Source organism: Hoplias malabaricus, chromosome 7, assembly GCF_029633855.1.
Source record: "Hoplias malabaricus isolate fHopMal1 chromosome 7, fHopMal1.hap1, whole genome shotgun sequence".
Classification (NCBI taxonomy): domain Eukaryota; kingdom Metazoa; phylum Chordata; class Actinopteri; order Characiformes; family Erythrinidae; genus Hoplias; species Hoplias malabaricus.
This window is the reverse complement of record NC_089806.1, coordinates 17,944,807-17,970,525: the sequence shown is the minus strand read 5'-3', so window position 1 is coordinate 17,970,525 and position 25,719 is coordinate 17,944,807. Positions and strand designations below refer to the sequence as shown.

At 40.0% G+C, this 25,719-nt stretch overlaps 2 protein-coding genes across 2 annotated transcripts; one reads left to right on the top strand and one right to left on the bottom strand.

Annotated features, from left to right (window-relative positions):
- Positions 1-64: 64 nt before the first annotated feature.
- Positions 65-20,058, bottom strand: fkbp1b (FKBP prolyl isomerase 1B). Its single transcript, XM_066677708.1, has 4 exons — positions 19,723-20,058; positions 15,730-15,777; positions 1,668-1,780; positions 65-746 (listed from the first exon to the last, which is right to left on the bottom strand). Exons 1-4 carry the CDS (start codon positions 19,757-19,759, stop codon positions 618-620), a joined length of 327 nt encoding a protein of 108 aa, XP_066533805.1. The 5' UTR covers positions 19,760-20,058; the 3' UTR covers positions 65-617.
- wdcp (WD repeat and coiled coil containing) lies at positions 18,085-25,643 on the top strand. Its single transcript, XM_066677707.1, has 5 exons — positions 18,085-18,205; positions 20,643-20,808; positions 21,896-23,814; positions 24,303-24,423; positions 24,991-25,643. The coding sequence occupies exons 3-5, from the start codon at positions 21,928-21,930 to the stop codon at positions 25,158-25,160; spliced, it is 2,178 nt and encodes a 725-aa protein (XP_066533804.1). The 5' UTR covers positions 18,085-18,205; positions 20,643-20,808; positions 21,896-21,927; the 3' UTR covers positions 25,161-25,643.
- The last annotated feature ends 76 nt before the right edge of the window (positions 25,644-25,719 follow it).

Here is a 25,719-nt window from a genome sequence, read left to right as displayed (position 1 = left end):
AAGCAAAAAACACTAAATCTCATTTCAAAAAGCTTCAAATATTATAATATTTATTAAGAGTTGATTGATAAAACGTTCATAGAATCCAAAGCACTCCATGGTACAGTATTCACTTTGTTCCAGGCATAGTTTGTGAACTCCTATAATACTTGCAGCAAATGCTTAATAAGGGATACATATAAAATATAAGAAGTACAGCAACATTATTACTGTTTCATGTGCATTCAGCAGGACATTTTTTTATCAAAAGTGGCAATGCAGACAGTGGTTGTTAATGCCCCTCAAAATACAGAACTGTCATGTATAATACTCCCTACCTCCACTTCAGAAACAGTAAGGCAGTGGTTTAAATTCAAAAACATATGTTGTGGTGATGCTGATTAGATGCGTCTATGTCATTTTCAAAGGAATTAGAATCTAATATGAGATTGTAACATGCTCATGATCAAACTAGGGCTGAGGCATTTAAAATGTATTAAGCTAGATGGCATTTATAACATAGGTTGGCAATGAAGCAGAGGATATGTCAAGTGTCTAGTTCAAGAGGCTAAATTTGTAGGAAGGGTTTCCTTGGTAGTGCAGGGGCTAGAGTTTCCTCCTCTCTTTAAGCAGAAGACTCACTCCAGCTTTAGCAGCTCCACATCAAATATGAGGGTGGCATTGGGAGGAATGACCCCAGGGTGGCCTGTGGCTCCATATGCCATATCTGGAGTGCAGGTGATTTTCGCCCGCTGCCCAAGACTCATCTGAGAAAAGAAGGATTGTTGTGAATCCATTGAATCCTACGTTCATTATTCAATTATTACTGATGAGACTTAATGTTCATTATGAGACTATGTAAGTTAATCACGGCAAGACTTTATTAATGAGATGCTGTACTTTTGGGCCTATATACAGACCTTAGAAATGTTAATGAATGTGCCATTTATTTCTCAAAATTTGATTGGTTAGGATGTATTCAAAGATTTTTAGACTCGTACTTTATACTAGAGAAACATACAGAGTCAGAAATGTTCACAATGTAGGAACCAGGCATCTGAAATATTTAATGTTTCTGTGAGAGCCACCTCACAGGAATTTATGATATGAAACGGCCTGATGTCTGAAATATTGTTTAACTGTCTTTGTACAATTTAAGACTTAATCCATTAATGACAGTGCATTATATGCTGTGTGTTATAACACAAAATTTAATGTTGTTTGTTTGTTTTCAGATTAAAGGCATCTAGAGTCTGACACAACATCAAAACATAGCTTCTTTAATTTATTTCAGTTTAATTTGCTGCATTATCTCTGTTGACTTGTGCAGAGAAAAACACTCCACTGGGCTATGAACAATATTCAAACAATTTCAACTTGTACTGCAATGAGTACTGTTGGTGTAGAGGCCATCAGCCAATAGAAACATAGATGGATGGGCAAAGGGGGAATTATTTAAAATTCAGAGAAACTAATCAGCTTTTCTAGCCTAATCAGCAGGTCATTCCTTCCCGCCACGTTTGTGAAGGATATGTGTTTCTCTGCAGTTCACATCTAATAACTTTGAAATCTGTTTCATTACAAATGTTTAAATATGTTTAGGGCTTACATTATAGGAATTTAATATTGAGCATATATACACAGCTTTCCATTCATAGTGGAGAATGAACCTTTGACTGTATTTTTACCTGTGCAACTCCTTCTTCCCAGCCCTTGATGACTTCCTGTCGTCCAATTTTAAATTTGAAGGGCTTGTTTCTGTCTCGTGAGGAGTCAAACTTCTTTCCATTCTGAAGCATTCCTGCAATATATTTGCATTACAGTAAGCATGATTAAAAATTAAAATGACCTGCTTAAATATATTCTGCATATGCTGATATATATATATCTATATATTTTATTTTATTTTTTTTTTTTTACATATTTTTCTGTATGGCATACAGCTGCTACAAACAGCATGCTCAAGATGTTTCAACATTATATAATTTCACCCATATCTCTGAGAATAACTGTTAAGGAAAGAAGGTCAGTGAATTTCATGAATAAATGAGAACATTGCTCAGTTGCTTTTACCCCTGAAGACCTGACCAGTATTCCTCAAAATCAAACTGAATTCAAAAACACAGGAACGTCTAGGTCTAATAGCACTTAAATGGCTTCCAGAAGCAAACAGTTCTGCGCTTATCTAAATCTCCAGTGGCCTTCAAACCCCCATGATTCAAATGAACAAAAGGAATGTGAAATATGAAACATTGGCCTAATTCAGCGGATTATTCAGAGGTTTTAAGTAGGCCACCTTTCGCCTGCATCTATATCACAGGGGAGAGAACAGGGAGGGGTAAAAAGCAGTAGCACAAGTGTGTGCTCACAAAAACTGTCCAGTCAAGCATGCAGAGACTATAAGCCTTAAATAAGCAGTGCTTTCACTTACCGCACAAAGCTCTTGCTGATGCTCATTAACTAAGGGGACTTCCTAAACATTGTAGCTTGGGGCTAATTTATGTTGATGCAGAATTCTATGAGTATATTTCATAGAAGTTGGCATAAAACTGTGAGATGAAAAAGTTGTTTATATTATCCAAGTACATATTAAACTGATGTCTTCCATGTTTGAAAATAAGCAATAAATAGAGATTTACAACTATAAAATAGAGAATTAAACTAATTTATGGTACTATCCATGGTTTATTTTCAAATTTGTCAAACTATTACATATTCAAAAATAAATATAGACCAGTTATATTAATGTCAATTAAGTAGGATACAGGACAACTTTAGAGGTTGTGTAATTTTACCATAGTATGTATTTCATTTATAAGATTCTCACAGGGCAGCAATAGTCTCTCACATGTAGAACAACAAATGTTTAAAGTTGATGCAAAAATGTTTGATGCCATTGAAACAAATTTTGCAACCTATTTTAGACAATGGTAGATGGGGTGAAACAACTATCTACCAGATGCTCGAACCACCTCAACTGGCTCCTCTCGACGTGGTGGAGCAGAAGCTCTCTCCGAGACACATGAACTCCTCCACTTAAGGCAGGATCTCACTTCCAGCCTGAAGAGAGCACTCCACCCTTTTCCGACTGACTACCCTGACTACCATGGACTCAGATTTGGAGGTGCTGATTCTTATCCTCGCTGCTTCACACTCGGCTGCAAACTGGTCCAGCAAGAGCTGAAGGTCCCGGCTTGATGAAGCCAACAAGACCTGAGACCACCAAACTGGACACCTTCCGCCACTCGGTTACGCTGACAAATTCTGTCCATAAAAGTTATGAACAGATCTGGTGATAACAGGCAGCCCCGACTCCAACTGGTTACTTACAGCCATACGAACCAGACTCCTGCTGTTTATATAGGGACTGGATAGCTCGTAGCAAAGAGCCCAGCACCCCATACACCCAGAGAACCCCCCACAGAATATCCTGAGGGACACAGTTGAATGCCTTTTCCAGAGCACATGTGGACTGGTTGAGCAAATTCCTAGTGAGGGTAATGAGCTGGTCCTGTGTTACATGGCAATTCCATGGCGGAATCTGCATTTTTCCTCTTGGACCCGAGGCTCAGCTATCAGAAAGATTCTCTTCTCCAGTACTCTTGCATAGACCTTAACGGGGAGGTTGACCCTCCGGTCTCCCTTCTTAAAGAGGGGAAACACCACCTGTGTCTGCCAGTCCAGGGGCAAGCCCCAGATGTCCACGCAATGTTGCAAAGATGTGTCATCTAGGACAGCCCTACAACATCCTAAGCATTCAGCAACTTGGGGCAGACATCATCCACCCCCGGGGCCCTACTGCCAAAGAGTTTTCTGACTACTTCGGCAACCTCGGTCTGGGTGATAGACAAGTCCTCCCTGGGGCCCCAACTCTGCTTCCACTGTAAAAGACGTACTGGTGGGATTGAGAAGATGCTCAAAGTATTTCTTCCACTGCGTAATGAAGGCCCCAAGTTGAGGCCAACAACTACCCAGACCATATACAAAGATGGTGGAAAACTGCTTTCCCCTCCTGACTCACTTGACGGTTTGTCAGAAGCCTACAATAAGTCGTTTTCCATGTCCTCCCCAAACTCCCCCCACACCAGAGTTTTTGCCTCTGCGATAGTCAAAGCCACAATCTACTTGGCCCTTCAGTACCCATCAGCTACCGCTGGAGTCCCATGAGCCATCCAGGCTCAATAGGACACTTTCTTCAACTTGACAGCCTCCCTCACCTAGGGTGTCCACCACAGAGTGTGGGGATTGCCACCATGACCTTGCATTCGGTTAGCCGCCTCAACATCCAACCTCCCCTGGGATGCAGTCGAAGCTCTGCCGGATGTGGGTGTTAAACATCCTTCTGACAGGTTCCTCTGCCAAACGTTCCCAGCAAACCCTCAGCACAGGTTTGGGCCTGCCAAGTCTGTCCAGCATCACCCCCATCTGATCCAACTCACCACTAGGTGGTAATCAGTTGACAACTCAGCACCTCTCTTCACCCGAGTGTCCAGAAACATATGGCTGTAGGTCCGATGATACGACTATCAAGTCAATCATTGAAATGCAGTCTAGAGTATCCTTATGCCAGGTGTGCTTATGGACACCCTTAGGTTCGAACATGGTGTTCATATTTGAAAAATTGTGACAGGCACAGAAATGCAATAACTGAACACCACTGGGGTTCAGATCAAGGGGGCTATTCCTCCCCATTACCCCCTCTAGCGATCCCAAGAAGGCCAGGTACTCTGAACTGCTGTTTGGTGCATAAGCACAAACAACAGTTAGTGCCCTTTCCCTGACCCAAAAGCACAGGGAAATTACCCACTCATCCACTGGGCTAAACCCAAACATACAGGCGCTGAGCGTGGGGGCTATGAGCAAGCTCACTCCTGCCATATGCCTCTCACCCTGGGCAACTCCAGAGTGAAAGAACATCCAGCCCGTCTCGAAGAGATTGGTTCAAGAGCCCACACTATTTGTTGGGGTTAGCCCAACTATATCTAGCCAGTACCTCTCAACCTTGTACATCAGCTCAGTCTCCTTTCCCGCCAGAGAGGTTACATTCCATGTTCCAAAAGTCAGTTTCAGGAACCGAGAATCAGAACACCAGGGTCCCTGCCCTCGGCTGCCACCTGATCCACATTGCACCAGACCCAAGTGAAGCAGGAAATTGGAAATTGCTGGTGGAAGGAGGTAAAAAAACAAAAAATGACCCAGAGTGCACTGCGTTAACTAAATTGAGGCCAGACATGGTGCTGTACTCTGAAAGTAAACAGATCATTTACTTCATAGAATTAACAATTCCAATTAAGGATGCAGTAGATGAAGCATTCAAAAGAAAGAAGCTGAAGTATGTGGACTTGGCAGCGGAGGTGAAGAGCTATGATGCAGTAGGTGGTTTGCGTATTCATGGGTTGCACTCAATGAGTAACCTTATTTGTTATGAGTTGCAGGTTGCTGATCTGATCATAAACGCCCACAGCAACCTTAGAGGTTAGGTGTAAAATTTAAACAATGGGTGATAACAGAAATTTTGTGGCTGCAGGTAGGAAGAGAGTGGGTGTGCCATATGTGAAGCTCTAATGGATTGGCATAGGATAGTTTACATCTTATCCTGTGTATGATTAAAATTTTAGCATAGCAACTTACCTTGGCCTTAGTCAGTGGCTACTAGGCGTACAGGATAAAATATCCAGACACATACTAAAAATGATTTTTAGTTGCCACCATTAAGAGTATGTAAAAAATAACCAAGCTTCCTTGTTAGCTAGCTAAAATTAGAACATAGTGCAAGACCTTTATAGGCAAGATACTTCTGCACAAACAAGTTACTGCTTAATCGGTCAACACTTAAAATACATAATAATGACTTAACAATATAATGATATTTATTATTATATTACATTACATCACAATATTTTTTAAAACAGCATTTAATGCCATTTATATATTATGAGGACTTAAACATCTCTCAAGTTTCAGTATAAAGAGAGCATATTCAGACCAGTTTAGTTGGATTTACTGCTGAACGGTAAGTGAAATGTGAAAAATTGAGGTACATTCATTGTAATTTTTAAATGTGTCATTTCAAAGAATTAAAGGATCATAAAAATTCTTTAAATATTTAAATGGTGTTTGTTTAATGTTATACACCACTAGCACCAAATTTCAGTATGCGACATTGTTTAATTTGAAGTCTGTTAATTTAAGACGGATTAGAATTTAGATGAATGTAGATTGCCAAAAATAACCAACCACCAGCACAGAAAACACAGAAGTCCAGATTACTAATGTAGAAAAAGCACTTAATATATTCACTTGAAGTGAAATGGCCAAGTAAATGCCAACTCAACACTACTGTTTTCTTTAAATCAGAGAGCATCAGTTATTTTACAGACAGCTAGCAGATGGATTGAGAGGGAAGGAGCGAGTGCCAATGCTCTGTGAAAAGTCTTGTACTGTACAACGTCTAGCCTTGCACTCCCTATACTTAGAAGGATCTAGGGCTTCCAGGAAGGCCCCCTTGCCAAGATATCTCCCGACAGTCTGGGACCCTGTCCAACATCAGTTGGTCCCTTATTACAAGGGGCGTTTACCATCTGTTAATTCTCTTATGAACAGGAATTGCAGTCCTACTGATTCTGCTTTCCCATAAACTCAGATCATGGGTTGGAACCACATTACGGTCTACTAAATGCTAAGCGTTAAATTTGTATATACTACTGTATTAATGTCAGAAGGCAATATAATCCACCCACAAAAGGTATTCACAAAGCTGCAGTGCATTTCACTGCCTGAGGTGGTTAATATATAAAAAATTAAATTATAATTTTTTTCCAGTAACTGGCTAATATGAATATTATGCATATGTCGGTTATCTGAACAAGGAATATACAGCTAGACTAACGGTTACTGAACATGGGCATTTCTTATAGCCAGTTAATCCTCGTTACATTTCTTTCTAATCCCACCTTGTGCTTCTAATTCAGAGAATGGATCTTTTATGTGGATTCAGCCTGAGAATTTCACCAGCTTTACTGTAAAATCTCTTCATCCCAGACACACTTGAGTAGCGTGAGAGCTCAGTGAGCCCGAGGCTCAGTCTGCAATGCCGGCTGCCCCTGCACAAATCTATTTTTACCTCTGTTTACAGTATGTGTCCAGCAGAGCCAGCAGCCACTCTCCTCAAGCCAGGCTCAAATGTAACCAGATCAGACGTACATACGCTAGCTGTCTGTAAAGGGCTCTCAGACATGTTAGCACATAGCATCAGAAAAAAGCCGACCACACGTCATTCACATAGGTAGAAGTGTTCTCATGGAGACTGACTAAGAAGTCAATTAAACTGCATACAGCAATAACTGACAAATGAGAAAGTTCTAATTTTTGATTATGCTTTACAGAGAAATTAACCAGATATCACACTTATGATACACACTTAGGGCAACATTTAAAAAGAAGATTTATGCAGATTTTAACAGTGAACAAAATTTTAAATGCTACATAATTGCAACTATTTTTCATTATGCAAAAACATGGCTAACTAAAAAGCAAAGCAGTTACAAAGGTCTAATGTTGTTTACTGGAAATACAGATTAGCTGGGATTTGCATTCTAAGAATTAAATGCTAATCTTCTAGTTAAAAGTGAATGTAATCCACAATGCAATCCACTAATATTGTGTTTGAAGAATGTTACCCTACTAAGTGTTTCTTAGTGTCTTTGGTCCTTTATATGGCTCTGTAGTCTTTGTATTTCCAGGGTGGCAATCGTGCTTCACTGAAATCTAATCACTGTCCAATCATGGCCTTCTGCCAAACTCAAAGCATCGTAAAAAAAATAGTCTTGGATGTTCAAACAACATGATCAAGCAGTACCAGGATGTATCGTGTTCCAGTTTGGCACCTTTTTTGGCACATCACTAATGAAAAATAATACCATACCTGTATTACATTACATGTATTTTTTTCACTGTTATGATTGAAGATCTGGCAGAGAATCCTATGACTGTTCACTGCTACACAATGAAAATCTGATAACCTTCATGGATCTGCTTGCACATCACAGTACAATAGACCCTTCAGGGACTGTATGCTGTATTCTTCTACACTGAAACTGCCAGTTAACTTTTTAGTTTAATTCTCTCTTCAAAACACATAATTTTACTTATGGTTCGGTGAAGATCTCTCTGATTTGAGCAGATTCACAGAGACATAAGGACACAATACCAAAATCTACAGTAAATGTCTCAATATACAGTGTAAATGGAAACAAGTAGACTTACTGCTCATAATTTCAACTATTGCCTTAAATACATGAAGCTTATGCCACCCACTGACTCTTCAGTTTCTGCAGCCTAAAAGGTTTTGAGGGGATCGGATTACTCATTCCAGTGTGTTTCTTTAGAAGAGCATTAGGGGTGTGGTTTTATGATTTTTTTTTTTTGTTTGTTTGGTTTTTTTTTTTTTTTTTTTACAGTAATTTCTGTTAGAACCTTTTTGGAAAACTGGAGCACTGTGCTGAAGTCTTTGTGTTGATCCCAGTGAATTGTCATGACAAATTTGTATGTAACATTTGTATCTAACATTCCATAGGGAAAGTAGGAAATTGCGAAAACATGCTCTGCATTAAATGGTAAGCACATGGCTTATCTGACATTAACTAGGCTTTCAGTAGACCCTGGCATATTGTTACATATATGGCACTTGGCAGGAAACCTTTGACATAGCAACTTTCAATCTAATACATGTTACTAATGTAGCACTGGAGGTCATTTTTGTACACAATGTTAAAAATAACATCACTACTCTGATGTCTACGAACCTCCAGCCAAATGACCAGAATTGGATACGGAAATGTGTTTGACACCTACAATACCATCAGACTGCTGGAACTAAACAAGGGTCAAAGCCATCACTCATGAAAGTCCATGCTTGGCACCCATGTATTATTAGTGTTAGTATTGTTAAAAATAGAGATGATGGAGGCAGCGGAACACAAGTGGTTTCCTGTGCTTCTAAAATAACGTGAGCAGTGAGAGTGAGCTAATTGATTTGTTCTGCCTGACCGGGTTAGGGAAAGGTAGGTGGGTACTGGGGGATGGTTTAGGACCATGACTAATTTAAGCATGGCCTAAGATAAGACACATCCTGTTTCCCTTGGCTCAGGAGAAACGTGAGGCACAAAGTGCTGAGAATTCACCACTTTGCTCTTTCTAATGTCAGCTTTGTAAGTTATGACATCCTCTGTCAAGCTTAATATAATATTTTTCATTTTTTATTCTTAATTTAAGTCTTAATTAATACCCTGTCAGTTTTGTGTGGCATAAATTCTTCTCATTCTGAACACAGTACAGAACTATGAGAAAGTCTGACATCACACTTAATTTATGAAATTCCCTGTTATGGAAGTATAAGTACAAGAGCTCCATGTTTGCTTCAGACCTGAAAAAAAAATCAGCAGGTGTTTCTTTCCTGTTTCCACTGTGAGAAGACAACTATATGGGTCTGAAAAATATGCAGTTGTCCAAAAAGTCTTAGAGAGAAAAGGAAATAAACAAAAACAGACCATTTTCAAATCATTCCAGACCTCAAGTTCACTGAATGAATATACATAATTGGACTGTGAGACCTAAAATGCAAAAGTATAACTAGATTTCTTTGCAACCTAAAACAAGCTAATTTGCTCTGCATCCTGAAACATTGAACAGAGCTTGTAATTAATGGCCTTTTTGATAACAAATTATCAAAATGGAATTTGTTCTGTTTTATGCACAGTACTTTAAGTATTTTAAGTAGCTTTTTTGATACCAGGACAAGTTTTTCCAAATTCCCATCACATGGGAAATATTCAACAAAAGAAAAAAAACTGTTTTCTTAAAAATATTTAAAATACATAGTGGCTTTGGCTCTAGTGCAGGAGAGTACATTTTCTAATTTCCAAGTTCTCACAAAAATCTGAGTATAATATTACTCAATTATCACTGATTTAACCCGTCTTGCACTGAGCCCTGTGTAACAGCATGCTCCTCTTTGTAAATGCTGCAGATCAGACAGCGTGGATCTGCAGCACTGTGCAGTATCACACAGCTCAGGAAATATAACCCAGCCACTCCCCTATAGCATTCTGCCCTAATGCTGTACAGCTGCCCCATATTAATTCACTGAATCCTCTAATCCTCCATTATGCAGGGTCTGTGTATGTAATTCAACTAAAGAAGAAACAAAGCTTCATTTGTTATTTATATATTCTGTGACAAGTAGATGATTTTTAGGTATAACAACTGAATTAATTATTGCAGTTCTTTGACACTCTTATGTTAATTCCAGAACAGAAGTGCACTGATGTGTCCAGACTGATATGAAAATTTAACTTAATGGTGCAGATGCTGAACTGAATAATGAAGTATTTTAATTTTGTGATTATAAAGGTAGACTGAAATTACAACTGACATGTTGTAACTGGTTTGAGCATGAAAAAATTAAGAGATAACATCATACATCTTCTCTCACCTTTACCACTCCCTTCATCATAAAGTGAAAATGTTCAGCTCCGATACACATCACAGTACAGAAAACACATTAATAAACAATTTAAAATAATAATAAAATAATACAAATAAAAATGGAAGGAAATATGTTTTTTTCTGACCACTGTAAAAATCATTGCACTGTACTGGTATTTTAGGTATCCTATAGAAAAGTAGATGTAGTTAGTTATTGCATGTTCATTGATATAAGCATAGGCTGCACCTATAACATGCCACTTTTACAGACATATTATTCTCCACATTCATTTTATATTATTATATTTTATAATACAGCCATAGTCCCACAATCCATATTTTCATTGCTTCATGAATTAGGACACACTTAATTTAAATGATATTTAAATGTTGCACTGCTAGGCATTTCACATACACAAGCTTATTCATCAGCTGTACTCAGATCTCCATTTGTTTCCACGTCTTACCATATCATATGATAAAATGTTAGTACATCATACAGCATGGTCAACTATTTGCTTGTTTTGCACAACTCCGATAAATAATGGCCACTGTAAATTTTAAATTTAATAACAGCTGCCGAAGGCAATTCTTTTTGTTCTTTGTTCTTCATGAGGGAGAAAGAACATCACAGGATTAGATTTTGTATACAGAACTTGTGACCGAGCTTTTCTGTAATGCTTAGCCACATAGTTTGCTTAACAGCTGCAGACAGGGTAGACAGTTAGAGAATGAGAGATCAGACTGGGCATTAGCACTTAACCATCAGGGTCAACTGCAGTGCAGACAAAGCAGCTCTGCAGTCCTCAGTATAAAGCTTCTGCAACACTGAATTAACTCTGCAGCACTGGAGAAGAGTAGATGTAGTGTATCAGACACAAGGAACTGCACACATGCTCAGTATTCCACTGAAGCAGGTGGAAATGCAGATACATCACTGAAAAAGCAAAGCTAAGCATAAAGGTGCATATTCTTCTAAGATGAAAGACATTACTTCCATTAGAGTCAAGCTGAAATGATAACAAAAAACAAAAAACTTTTGTTTATATCCCACAAAAATGTCCAGTTTGACTTGACAATATGTTATATATTAAGGAAATAAAATGCATTCTTATTTTTATTTCATTTGGATTTTAAACTATATATATACAGGGCTCCACCCTGGAGCTAGGCCTGGGAAAGGGGCTCCTTGGCGAGCGCCTGGTGGTCTGGCCGGGCTTAGTCAGAACGAGCAACATTGGTCCACTCTCCCAAGGACCCACCACCTTTGAGAGAGGTAGTAATCCGGGTTTGGTGCAATGTGGATAGGGTGGCAGCCGAGGACGGGGACCCTGGAGTTCTGATTCTCGGTCCCTGAAACCGGCTCTTGGAAGATGGAATGTAACTTTCTGGTGGGAAATGCACGAGAAGGTAGTTTCCCTGTGCCTTCGGGTTGGGGAAAGAGCGCTGACAATTGTTTGTGCTAATGCACCGAACCACAGTTCAGAGTACCTGGCCTTCTTGGGGACCCTAGAGAGGGTGCTGAAATGTACTCATTCTGAAGACTCACGTGGGCAATGACTGTGAGACCTGGAGGGGCATGATTGGGAGGAACAGCCCCCCGATCTGAACCCAAGTGGTGTTCATTTATTGGATTTCTGTGCTTGTCACAGTTTATCCATAACGTACACCATGTTCAAGCATAATGGTGTCCATAAGTACACCTGAACGTTTGGCAGAGGAACCTGTCCGAAAGATCTTTAACTCCCATATCCGGCAGAGTTTTGACTGCATCCCTGGTGGTAGGTACCCTGGGGTGGATGAGGTCCGCACAGACTTCCTCAAGGCTCTGGATGCTGTAGGGCTGTCCTGGCTGACACGTTTTTACAACATTGCGTGGACATCTGGGACAGTGCCTCTAGACTTTCTGGTGGTTCCCCTCTTTAAGAAGGAAGACCAGAGGGTGTGTTCCAACTATAGGGGGATCACACTCCTCAGTCTCCCCGGTAAGGTCTATGCAGGGGTACTGGAGAAGAGAATCCGGCTGATAGTTGAACCTCAGATCAAGGAGGAACAAAGCGGATTCCATCCTGGTCGTGAAACACAGGACCAGCTCTTTACCCTCGCTAGGACCTGGAGAGTGCATGGGAGTTTGCTCAACCAGTCTACATGTGCTTTGTGGATCTGGAGAAGGCATTCGACCATGTCCTTCTGGATATTTTGTGGGGGTGCTCTGGGAGTATGGGGTTCTGAGCTCTTTACTACAAGCTATGTATTCCCTATATAAGCAGAGCAGGAGTCTAGTTTGTATGGCTGGCAGTCAGATTGGTTTCGAATCATGGTTGGACTCCGTCAGGGCTGGCCATTGTCACTGGTTCTGTTCATAAGTTTTATGGACAGAATTTCTCGGCGTAGCCAAGTGGCAGAAGGTGTCTGGTTTGGTGGGTCGGTGTCTGCTTTTTGCGAATTATGTGGTCTTCTTGGCTTCATCGAGCCAGGACCTTCAGCACTTGCTGGACCAATTTGCAGCTGAGTGTGAAGCAGCGAGGATGAGAATCAGCACCTCCAAATCTGAGTCCATAGTACTCAGTCGGAAAAGGGTGGAGTGTTCTCTCCAGGTTGGAAATGAAATCCTGCCTCAAGTGGAGGAGTTCAAGTGTCTCGGGTCTTGTTCACGAGTGATGGAAAGATGGAGCAGGACTGACAGGCGGATTGGTGCGGCGTCTGCAGTAATGCAGACTCTGTACCAGTCTGTTGTGGTATGAGAGAGCTGAAAAGCAATGCTCTCGATGTACCGTTCAATCTATGCCCCAACCCTCACCTATGGCCATGTGCTTTTGGAAATGACTGAAACAATGAGATTGCAGGTACAAGCAGCCAAGATGAGTTTCCTCCACAGGGTGTCTGGACCCTCCCTTAGAGATAGGGTGAGAATTTCGGACATCCAGAAGAGGCTCAGAGTAGAGCCGCTGCTCCTCCACGTCGAGAGGAGCCAGTTGAGGTGGTTCGGGCATCTGGTCTGCCTCCTAGACGCCTTCTTGGTGAGATGTTTTGGGCATGTCCAGTGGGGAGGAGGCCCCAGGGAAGACCCAGAACATTCTGGAGAGATTATATGTCTTGACTGGCCTGGAACGCCTTGCTATGTCCCCGGAAGAGCTGAAAGAAGTGGCTAGGGAGAGGGACGTCTGGGCTTCTTTACTTGGATTGCTTTCCCCACAAACCAGACCCAGATAAGCAGTGGACAACGGATGAATGGATGGATCAGTCAGTTCTACTAATCACCATTAAGAACTTTTAACGTAACCTTGCTTATATCAATGAAACACATTTTTCTTTTAGGTCTGTTCATACTTTCTTTTTGTTCATACTTTCTTTATATATATGTTTTCATATATTGTCCCATTAAATCATTGTCATGTCATTCTACACAGAATGATGAAACTGAACATATAGAAGTCAAACATACTAAGCAAAAAACGTAAAGAGTAAAGAGAAACTATGCAAGCCTAGTTTAGCTGGACCGCCATTAGCCATATAGCCATTGTCACAGTGGTTTTTCTGGCATTTCAGAAACAGAAATGCTCAAAATACATACCCTTGTCACTGGAAGGTCTGGAGAAAAATTGATGCTTCATATCAATGTCTTTATTTACAATAATAACTATAAAATACGTTTATTACTTGTTTTTGAACATTTCTAAAACCAAGCACCTTAACATTTTATCAAACAAGTCATCTATACTTGATAAAGGAACTTATATTTCTGTAAGGGTCCGACTAATAAAACTTTTATTTTTGTAAGAAAATTAACAGCCTTGTTTATTTTGAGTAACACCTCGCTCAGGTGTTCTGGCTTTAACAGTCTGGAGATTTTGTCAGTTTTCTTGTTAAGTTAAACAAAAAGCTGTGCAGATGTAATTTACTCGTCAGAAAGTCAGTAGCGGTGAGATGTGTCCATGTATTCGTGTTGTTATAGGGACAGACGAGATGAATTTCTGTTTGTTAAATATATAGTAGAAAACAAAAGGCTGGGTCAAAGAAACATTCTCCAAACGTAAAGAAGAGACTATGATAAACATTACCTCAACAACATTCAACACATTGCTGTTCGAGGCTCCAGTAAAACACTGAGCTGCACCGCGGTGAATGGTGGACCTACAGCACTGAAGCGGCGTGAGTGTGTCCCAATTCAGCTCTCAATGCCCTGACCTCTTGAACACTTGAACATGCATTTTTTAGGACCCAAAAAGAGTACTTGTCCAGGGAAAAGAGGACTTCTGATCACCGCCGAACGGTTCCAAATATAGCAAATAACGGTTCCAAATATCTGGAATGTGAAATATGGCTGAAGTAACAACAGTGTAGTGGCGCCACCTCAAGTTCTCACTGTGAAATGCGGCTGAGTTAACACCTAATAACATTAGGTGTCAGTCAGTCAGTCAGCGCATATGCCTTTTCTAGGCCGGCCCAGCAGGCAATCCGGCAAAAAGAGACTGATGAGTTCCCAGGAAAATTTCTTTTAGTGAAATTCATTACTCACAGGAAAAATTCAAATCATCAGTACAAAACAGGTCATGAACTCCAAAGGTTTGTCTAAATATGTAATCTATTTCCCAATAACTTAATGTTATTGTTCACTGTCAGATTCCTTAGAATATACAGCATAGCCATGAGTAAGACATTCTAACAGACATCAGACAGAATGTGTCTTATCATCACACACTCTTCTCTGCCTCAGGAGCAACAGTAAACAAAACAGACACTGATCTCACTATGTTACAACCTCATAACAGTCTGGGCTGTGGAGGAAAACAATTTATGGCTGGCAAGCTATGCTGTTTAACATCATGAAATGAAACTGTAGCATATACATGGCTCTGGAAGAGAGGAGCCACATGCTGAATATACAAACCCATTCTGAGCTATGACATGTTCCATAAAGGGATTAGACCTTGAGTGGTAAATAAATACTGACTGGATTGTTAGCACCAGAAAAAATGATAAAAAAATAAAAAACACAACTGAAGGAAAGCTTGGTAGCGCAAGATAGGAAAGTGACCTCAATTATCAAATCGCCAAAGCATTACACAACAATTCTTAAAGAGAGCCACTTAGATATTGAGGAGGAAAAAACATTAAACAGAATGAGCCAGAAAGTTGTTATCGATATCCTGTTTCCTGCCATACTAACCTAGGAGTCTAGGATGGACGCCAGCAGCATAATAAAATACCCACACTCAAAACAAGGACACATTCAATTCCAACAACATTGAGGTGACTCTTTACCTATGTAATGCACAACGCATGTCTGCCCCTTCTTTGGAAAGGTTCTTCCTGTGAAAAAGAGACAGAAAAACAAGGATTAAAATAAGACATGAGTCATTGCTATAGTAGTTTGTCTACAATGGACAAGTCATATCTTTAAGCCTGGTGTGGAAAGGACGTTTGCCCCCATTTTTACATTGAAAAATACATACAGACCAAGTGTTAACATTTAAAATTAAAACAATATACACATACACATTGATACACCAAGAAAACAGGATTTAATAATGCACAGCAACAGCACAAGCAAATATATACATAAAGTCAACATAAAATACCAGAAATATATTTTATGTATATACCAGATACTATCAGAACCAAACGTTGTATGTCTAAACTTTGAAATTAGAGTGGCGAAATGTTCCTATGTTTTTAAGGTTATAGAGCATGAAGCCTTTCTACTGATACTTTGGTACATGTAATTTTGATTCTATGAAACAGAAACAGCTAGCATTCTCACAGCTTGTATAATCTCCACTGAAAAGCACTGTCAATAGGAGAGGCTGTGGGGTATCTTCACATGAGTTTAAAATCACAAGGCATTAATGAGGAGTATCCAGAACTCTACATCTACATCTAATTCTACAACCTTTTTTCTATACAGAATGGTCTATTACTATACATTGATCAACCATAGCATTATGACCAGCTCCTTGTTAATATATTCCCTGTACAATCTCTTAGCTTCACTGACTAGACAGGAGTACTTTGCTGTTCTACAGTTACAGACTGAAGTCTGCTTTTTGTTCTGCATACTTAGTTTGCCCTATTTCCTTTTGTTCTTCAGTGATCAGGACGCACAAAAACCACCACAGAACAGGTACGATTGTGTGTGGTGGATCTTTTTCTGCGCTGCAGAGGCAGCATGGTGGTTGTGATGTGCTGGTGTGTGTTGTGCTGGTATGAGTGGATCAGACACAGCAGTGCTCCTGGAGTTTATAAACTGACTGCTGGACTAGGATAAATCCACCAACCAAAAATATCCACCCGACAGCGTACTGTGATGAGAGCCTAAGCCAATGAAAGACTAAGGGATGACCAACAGATGATCTACTATCTCTGACTTTACATCTACAGTGTGGTCCAAAACAAGATCTAACAGAGTGGACTGTGAGTGGACACAATGTTTAAAACTCCAGCAGCACTGCTGTGTCTGATCCATTTGCATTAAAGCAACACACTATCACACCACTACTTCATCTGTGACACTGCAGTGCTGAGAACGAGCCATCACCAAATCATACCTGCTCTGTGGAGGTCCTGTGAGGGTTCTAGCCATTTAAGAATGGGGTGAATGGGGGTACAGTATGCAGAGTAATGCAGAACTACAAAGTGCTCCTGTATGGTCATCGGAGCTGAGAGAATGGACTGGTAGTGTAGAAAAAAGGAGGATGCTGTTTTGGCTGATTGGGGTATATTATTATATGGTCAAAATGCAAGCTGATATCACATCAAGGGTTCATTATACTTTATACATATTGCAACTACAGAGTAATATATCCACAAGATGTACCATTCCTCATAAAGTTCAACCCTGGTAAAGACATGTATCAGAGTTCTAGTGTGAGTAGGTGTGTATGTATGCTGCAGCCTGGCTTTCCTGTGGAGCTGAGAGGAATGCATACCGCATGACAGCAAGCTAGTGGGGGTAAGATAAGATGTCGGTCAAGAAGAGGCTACGGCTTCAGGAGAGAAGTAGTGACAAGAAATGTGAAAGATATATTACCACAGAACGTTTACATTTGGGGCTTTTTTAATGCTGAAAATACCAGCATGGATGTTTTAAGTTAAGTTTCATTTTTAATAGTTTTCTTTCTTTCTTTTCTACTGCTAACAAAATCCAACAGCACCCTAAGGTTCTACTTTGCTGCAATTAATATAGAGGCTCAAAATTATTTTGTCTTGTCTTTGAAAAAGTAGCTAGATATCTTTGTAGTACCACTCCAATTGGGACCATGCTGCAAACCCCAGGTTAAAAATAATTGTTCTACTAAATGATAATGTGATAAAACTATAATATAATCTACAATTAAATAATATTAATTTATGTGGCATGAACACTCAGCAGCCATTACATTAAAACCACCTGCTTAATACTGACTTTGGTTCACGCCACCAAAACAGCACTGACTTATGGAGGCATGAACTCTACAATCCTTTGACATTTGCAGCAGGTACTTTAAATTCTGTTTTGGGAAAATTTGTTTATATTGAGTTTAGGGGAATTTGGAGGGCAAGTCTTGGCAGTTTTGCAAGGTGCCACTAACATTATTGAATAATGTTGTCATACAGGCACGTAATTGTTCTGCGACCATGTTAAGGCAGGCTGAATATGCTCAACTAAAATCCACATGAAGGCCAGGTTCCAGGATTTCCCAGCACAACACTGCCCAGATCATCACATTCAGCATCACAACTGGTACCATCTGTTCCCCAGGTAAGCGGCCACTTGTCCATCTAGATGGTGTAAAAGAAATGTGATTCAGCAGACCCAAGCTCAATGTAGTATCTGGCATTGGACAGTACTGGTCAGCGTGGGCACTCTGAGAGGTCTGCTGGTTTGCCCCTTCATACACAGCACGCTGTGAGGCACTGTGTGCTCTGACTACTTTGTTATAAAGCCACGGTTCATTTTTTCAGCAGTTTTGTGTGCAATAGTCCTTCTGTGAAAACTGACCAGACAGGCTACCACTTACATGCACATCAGTGTGTTTTGGGTGCACATGACCCTGCCGCTTTTTCGCCCGTCACCTTTGCTTGGAATTTTTATATATGCTTGGAATATTTGCTTTTAATAAATATTACACAGCATACCGCGCACTGCTTACTGGGAACACCCCACAAGACCTGCCATTTTGGACATGCTCTGACCCAACCATCACAACTTGGCCTTCAAAGTTTCTCAGATCCTTTTTTCCACCTGCCTCCAACACTTTAACTTCAAGAACTGACTTATCACTTGCTGCCTAATATATACAGTTCCATTACAGATGCTATTGTAACAAGATCGATGTATATCAGTTCATCTCACAGTGGTTTTAATGTTGTGGCTGCTTAGTGTATATGCATTTCCAAGCAAGCTCTTTTTTTGTTAAAGAGCGCATTTTAGAATGTCCCAAGTTCTACTAATCATGCTTTGTGTATCTATTACTAATATTATTCAATTTAATGTGAGCATTTTACAAGCTCTTTTTCCTTGACTGTTGAATAAGTATTTTTTTTTTCTTGTTAATGTTACATTTATGTAAAAATTTGTACAAAGGTAAATGTAAGTTAACTTTGCAGTATGATGGCAGAGTGATGGTGGGAAAGGGGAGCAACAAGTGGTAAAGTGTGTGTGTGTGTGAGGGAGAGAGAGAGAGAGAGAGAGAGAGAGAGAGAGAGAGGGCGGGAGGTGGGTGGGCTACCCACCACTGCAGCCAAGTTACTGCAGAGACACGGATTAGCATCCGAGTGTCTGTCTAGCCAAAGCCAGTTTGGGCATTAGGGGCAAATAAGTTCACAATATCAGTCTGACATGTTCTTACCGCACTGAAATGGCCTTACAGACATATATATATATATACAAGGTTTAAGTGGGAAACAAAAGAGAAGTAGGCACACAGTCCGCGAATGTGTAGTAAATATTTAGTAACAGCTTCCATTCATTGCTGGTTTGGTCGTTAATTCCCTGGCGAGACACAGCTCAGGTCTCCAGTCTGTAACCCACACCCGGAGAGAGCGGAGAGCTGGGTAATTGATTTGAACCTAACGGTAGATTAAGAATTATTCTTTAAGCTATTGCAATTCAAGAATAAGGAGTGTGTCAGCCGTGCACTTATTCTTAAACACTCCAGACACACGTTTCTCTCGTATTCGTGCAGTAAGTTACCGCGTTATGAGCGTCAAGAAAAATAAAACATTAACAAGACGACCAGACTGAGCGTTATATCTTTAGACAAAACGTGGTCTTACCATCTCCCGGAGATATTGTTTCCACTTCTACACCCATTATGGTAAAACTGTGGTTCCTTTACCATAAACCAGTAAGAGAGAGAAAGAGAGAGAGAGAGAGAGAGAGAGAGAGAGGTGTAGGTAGAGCTGCTGATGGAGACCGGTTTGAAGTCGAGCTCTCCGCCCACTCGCCGCTCGGAAAATAATCTCTCACAAGGCTCCTGTCTTATCACTCCACCAGAGGACTGAGGACTGAACCGTCTCCTATTCCTCTTCTCTCTCTCTCTCTCTCTCTCTCACACACACACACACACACACACAGAGAGAGAGAGAGTATTTTCATTTTGTAGACACATAGCTGAGAACATGATCTGACTCGCTATTTCCCGAAGGTTCTCCCAGTTTCCCGACTGCGACCCCCCACCCACTTTACACTCTCCCTCGTTTCCTCTCTACCTTATCATCCTTGCAGCCTGGGCCAAACCTTAACATGTATTCCAGTAGACTATATATTTTGAATTCAGTTACTCCCGTACCAGGCTTAGAATTTAGGTTTACCCTTTACATTTTCTACTAAAAACCTACAGTGATTAAAGAAACTGTGTTAGTAAGCTGTTGATAGGATTGTAGTATTGTGTATGAGTGTATTACAGCAGTTGAGTTCCCATGGAAAATATTAATGTAGGCCTACAAAAACAGCAACTGACAACTGCAGTACAACAGCTAACCTACTAAAATATTGCTAATTAAACTAATAATATTCACTACTGTATTAATAGTATTACTATTGTTATCTTATTACAGCAATTATTATTATTTATATTATTATTAAAATAACAATAAAATTATATATATATATATATATTTTTTTTTTTTTTTTTTTTTTTTTTTAATTCAGTGTAAGTTTAAAGAGTCTGTAACTTATTTGTCCTGGCCGACAGCATCATCTCATATTGTAAGCATTGTGACGTTTGCTACAAAGACTTCAACTCCCAGAATTCAACGCTTTGAGCCGTTACCGTGGGTATCGAATTGTGTCCGGGTGGAAACTTCTCAGTCGCCGGTTTGTTTTGGCCGGCCGCACGAGGGAGGCGAGTGATGGTGTGGGTAAGTACGATTTTGAAAAGAATTATACATAACTTCACCTGTAAATATTCAATCTGTTTAAACATTTCTGCGGGTAGCTGATTAGTCTTGTCAGCTGAACGCTAAACCATTTCGCGCTCATTCTAGCTGGCATATTTATAAACAGTTTCTGACATTTTTTCATTGGATGCTTTTAAAACGTGGGTGGTCCCACTTATTTTTTTACTCTTAAACAAATAAAATAGTCATCATGTTTGAATATAATTAAACCAACACACTACCATTCAAAATGTGCCAGATTACTCAAGAACAGCATTTAAATGCTTTTCTGTCTGTGGCTTGGCTTAAATGAGTAAATTGTTTGAGTTTTTAATACACTAAATTAATCACAGTCTATGTTGACTCACTATTATCCATGTTAATGGCACAAGGATCATAAGGAGAGTGTAATGATTTGTCCAAATGAAACATTTTATTGGTAAAAACTAACTTTGATAAAAGGTTCAACTTTGGAAGTAATTTTGTCAAGTAGTATTACAATATAATTGAAAGTTCAAAAAAAAAAGAGGAAAATGTATTTGGATGTTGCTCCATGATCTTCAGGAAATTAAGACGATGTATATTCCAGATTAACAGGGGTTATTTCAGTTATTTTATAGGGGTAAATTCGTTCAGGTATCCTACTGTGGTTGAAGCAGACACATATGTTGTGGTTGAATGAGACTTAACATAGGTTTTGAATATCTGTTTCCATGAACACCAAATCATCTGATCCAGCCAGTCACAGACTGCATTTATCTGGAGTCAAGGTAGATTTTGAATGGAACCAGGATCTGCATGAAGTTAGTTCTCCATAACCAGGGTTGCTGAACACTAGCTTACAGGGTCATGCTGGACTAATCTGGTCATCCTTGAGTGCAGGTTCCCTCCCGATAGGATTAGGGATTTCACATTTCAACAGACTGGGGCAAGAAGCTTTAACTATTCTGAGTGTGTGCAATGTCAGTCTTCGCATGCTAAGGCAATGACTTACAGGGGTACTCTTTAGGACCCATCTGAAGGAATTTAATTTTATTGTTTAATAATTACTGCCTTTTGTTTTTCTTAGATTATTTTGTTAAACTGACATACAGGGAAAGCATGGATCTAGGAAAAGCCAAACTTTTGAGGACTGGATTGAATACCCTATACCAAGCTATTCACCCTGTGCATGGGATAGCCTGGACTGATGGGAGACAGGTTTGCCTTACGTCTTTCTACTACGTGAGTGGTGAACCCAAATTTGGTGACACCAATGTCATTGGACAGTTTGAACATGTTTTTGGACTCTTCTGGGGACCTCTGTGTTGTGCTGGCTCTCCTGCTCTGCTTGCTGTGCAGCACAAGAAGCATGTCACTGTCTGGCAGCTTCAGCTGAGCGCCCTGGAGCATAATAAACTGCTGTGCACTCAGACGTGTGAAATGAGCGAGCCTTTCCCACTGCTTTCTCAAGGCTGTGTTTGGCATCCCAAACTAGATATCTTGGCAGTTCTGACCAAGCGGGATGCTTCTGTTTTATTCTCTGTTCGCATCGATAACCGGCGAGTGAAGGCGGACATCCGGGGCAGCGGACTGATCCATTGTGCCTGCTGGACTAAAGATGGAACCCGGTTGGTGGTTGCCATTGGTAGCTCCCTTCATTCTTATATATGGAATGACATCCAGAAAAACTTAGTAGCTTGCTGTTTCTGCCCAGTTTTTGATGTTGGTGGCTATATCTGTGCTATTGAGTCTACAGATGAAGCTCAAGTAGCTGTTGCCACAGAACTTCCGCTGGACAAAATCTGTGGGCTCAATGCAGGTATTGCCTTTGACTTGCCAAATGAGTCAGAGTCACTGTCCTCTCAGCAGTCCCCAGTTGTGATGGTGGATGAAGATGTTTCTGTGGAGTCCAGGAGAAAGTCATTTGATTCTGAACGCTCGCTACCTCTAGGCTTCATCTCGTCCTCTGGCCCTATTGACCTTACACATATTCTGGCTAAGCACAGGAAGTCAGACCCAAGCCCTCTCATTCACCTGAGAAGACGGGACAATGTGACAGGATCAGGACAAGACTCCTCTCATTTGATTTTGGTTAAATATGAGCGAAAGGTCACTACCACCAGGAAGGTAAGCATCCCTGGCGTTTTGGTCCCTGACATCATTGCCTTTGACCCCCGTGGTAGTATTGTAGCAGTAGCTTCCAACACCTGCAATATGGTGCTTGTCTACTCCATCACGGCATCCTCCATGCCAAATGTTCAACAGATACATCTAGAGAAGAATGAGAGACCTAAAGGGCTGTGCTTCATTGGCAGCAAGATGATGCTGCTTATGGTTGGCCGGCATCGATCCAATGACCCTGCCTTCCTTCCGTCCTCCAACACAGACAAATACGTCCTCAGGCTCATGGCCAAGGAGCTTTTGTTTGATGAGGACACAACTTCACCAGTTATACAGAAGCCTGAGTCTCCCAGTAATTTCCAAGGGGCTAGGAGGCATTCAGAGAACTTTTCCAAAGATCTTGCAGTGAAGGACCTTGTTCTTCCAGGAGGCTCAATAATCCACTCCCCAAACAGCAGGAGGAAGCTGATTGAGGAGTTGCGCAGCTCTGAGCCCAGTCCGGTGCCAAGCTCAGTTGACTTCTCAGACAGAGCCACATCCAGCACCTCATCCATAACTGTGGAAAACTACGATATGGATCATATCAGTCGCATGGCCACACTAGCAGTAGCTGGTCAGATTAGCCGCGAATCCAGCCGACCGTGTTCTCCACGATTTGAGGCTTCAGAAAAGATGCTCTCAGACACTCCACTGCCAAAGAACAGTGGACTTACGAAAGAAAAGAACCTGGAACAGCTTGCACACAACATGGAGAGGATATTTACCCGATTTGATGAGGTCAAACAGTGCCTCACAGAAATCAAAGACTTTGCACAGAATGGGAGGAAGGCCACTGTCAGTTATCCAGCTGCCTGTGAGCCCCAGTACATCCATGTTACATGTCAGGTATGAAGTCAATTACTACTTGTTTGCATTTGAAGACTGTTTGAATATTGACAATATTTTGACTTTACAATATGCTCAGAGAAGCATATATATATATATATATATATATATATATATATATATATATATATATATATATATATATATATATATATATATATATATATATATTGTTCATCTCTAGAGAACCTGGACCAACATTCACAACATTCATAGGTACAGCATTTACACCTCTCTTTGGTTGTTGTGGACAGATAGACATGTTTTTTTGACCTTGAAAGGACTTGTCGGAGCAGGTCAATTAGGTTTAATGCTTGGCATTGTCCTGTATCAAAACACAAAGTATTCATGAGTACCACACATTTAATTACCCTGTACTAAACATATACTTTGCAGTAATACTGGCATATCTGTTTTCAGCCATTGTCTTATATGTGTATTATCAGAGCGAAACTGAAATTCAGATATTTTCTCTGTGTCTCCAACAGAAGCAGCTGTCAGAGAATGTTTATACAGATGAGAGGAGACCTGTTCTCTTGTGTGAGGGAAGGCTTAGCCTTCGAGTAGTTCAGGAACTCTTCAATCTGACTGTTGTGGAGATGATGCATGGTATGTATCTCTACCTATATTTAAGAGTCACACACAAATATTTGTTCTGAAGAATTAATCATGCATTCAAACTCATGACAAGACATTTCATTTAGTCACGCATGTTTGAAAGAGGGGCTTAAAACCACATTTTAAAAATTAGAATATGGTTGAATTGTATTTAATTTGTTTATTTTTAAGGGGGGGTTGTGTTGCAAGCTGTTGGGCTGCAGTTAATTGGCAGTGACTAAAATAGACTGTGATTATGGGCATAGATCCGCTTGAAGTTTTAAGTCCGATTATAGCCTCACTTGTGACGTGCACTATTGTAGATAACATATACTGAGACCATCCTAACACCCGCCATTTAGGTGTGACCTCAGTTTACAGTGTAGGATTAATGCTTCAGCTCTTTGTATGTAATCTACAATTTAATAAACTTAACAATGGTTTGGAGTTTTTTTTTTATATTTTGCATCTGTTTTTTATTAATAGGTCTAACCTATATGTTTATTTCAGGATTTATAATGATTAATTTAATACAGATTATGTTGGTGGCATTTAATAAGTGTATCCGTCTTATTTCAGGACCAATATGGATTATCCTGGTGGCTGATGCTGACGGATTTGTACCACTCACCTTCAAGCACAAGGAGGAGCTCACGGTACGGAGTGCAATGAGGAAATCCCTCTTCAAGCCCTACAGTAGCAGTGGTGATGTATCCCTTGAAAATCCCTCATGCCCTAACACCGAATAGTGATTTTGTCCATTTTGCTACTCCAAAATGGGCCAAGGATTCACTGATCATCTTTTTAAAGAAGCTTATGTTTAAGACAGTGCTTCATAATTTATGTATACTGGACACTAGAGGCTTTTCTGTAGTGCTGGTCATGTAAATCTGTATATTTTAAATGCAATAAGATCAATTCTATTTTTGTATTACTGAAAGCAAATATTTGAGTGCCTGCTTTGTTTTTCTATTGTTAGCCTAAAGCCTAAATACATCTGAAAATCTGATTGTTTTATTGTATAGTCATATTTTTGTAGAGATTTAAAGTGAATTTATTTATGAGGTGTGTGTGTGTGTATATATATATATCCACACATGCATGTATTTGATAGCAATAATGTATTTAACACTTTTGAATGTACTTATTGTTGCAGTTTTTAAATTCCAAATGTATGCATTCAACCTATGCACTGTGAAACACAATCTTCTTCTAACAAAGAAACAGCAAATGAAATCAGGTTCAATAAATCAAGTTATTTATTATTGATTTACGAATATGATACAAGTTCTTTAATGAAGTAGTAAT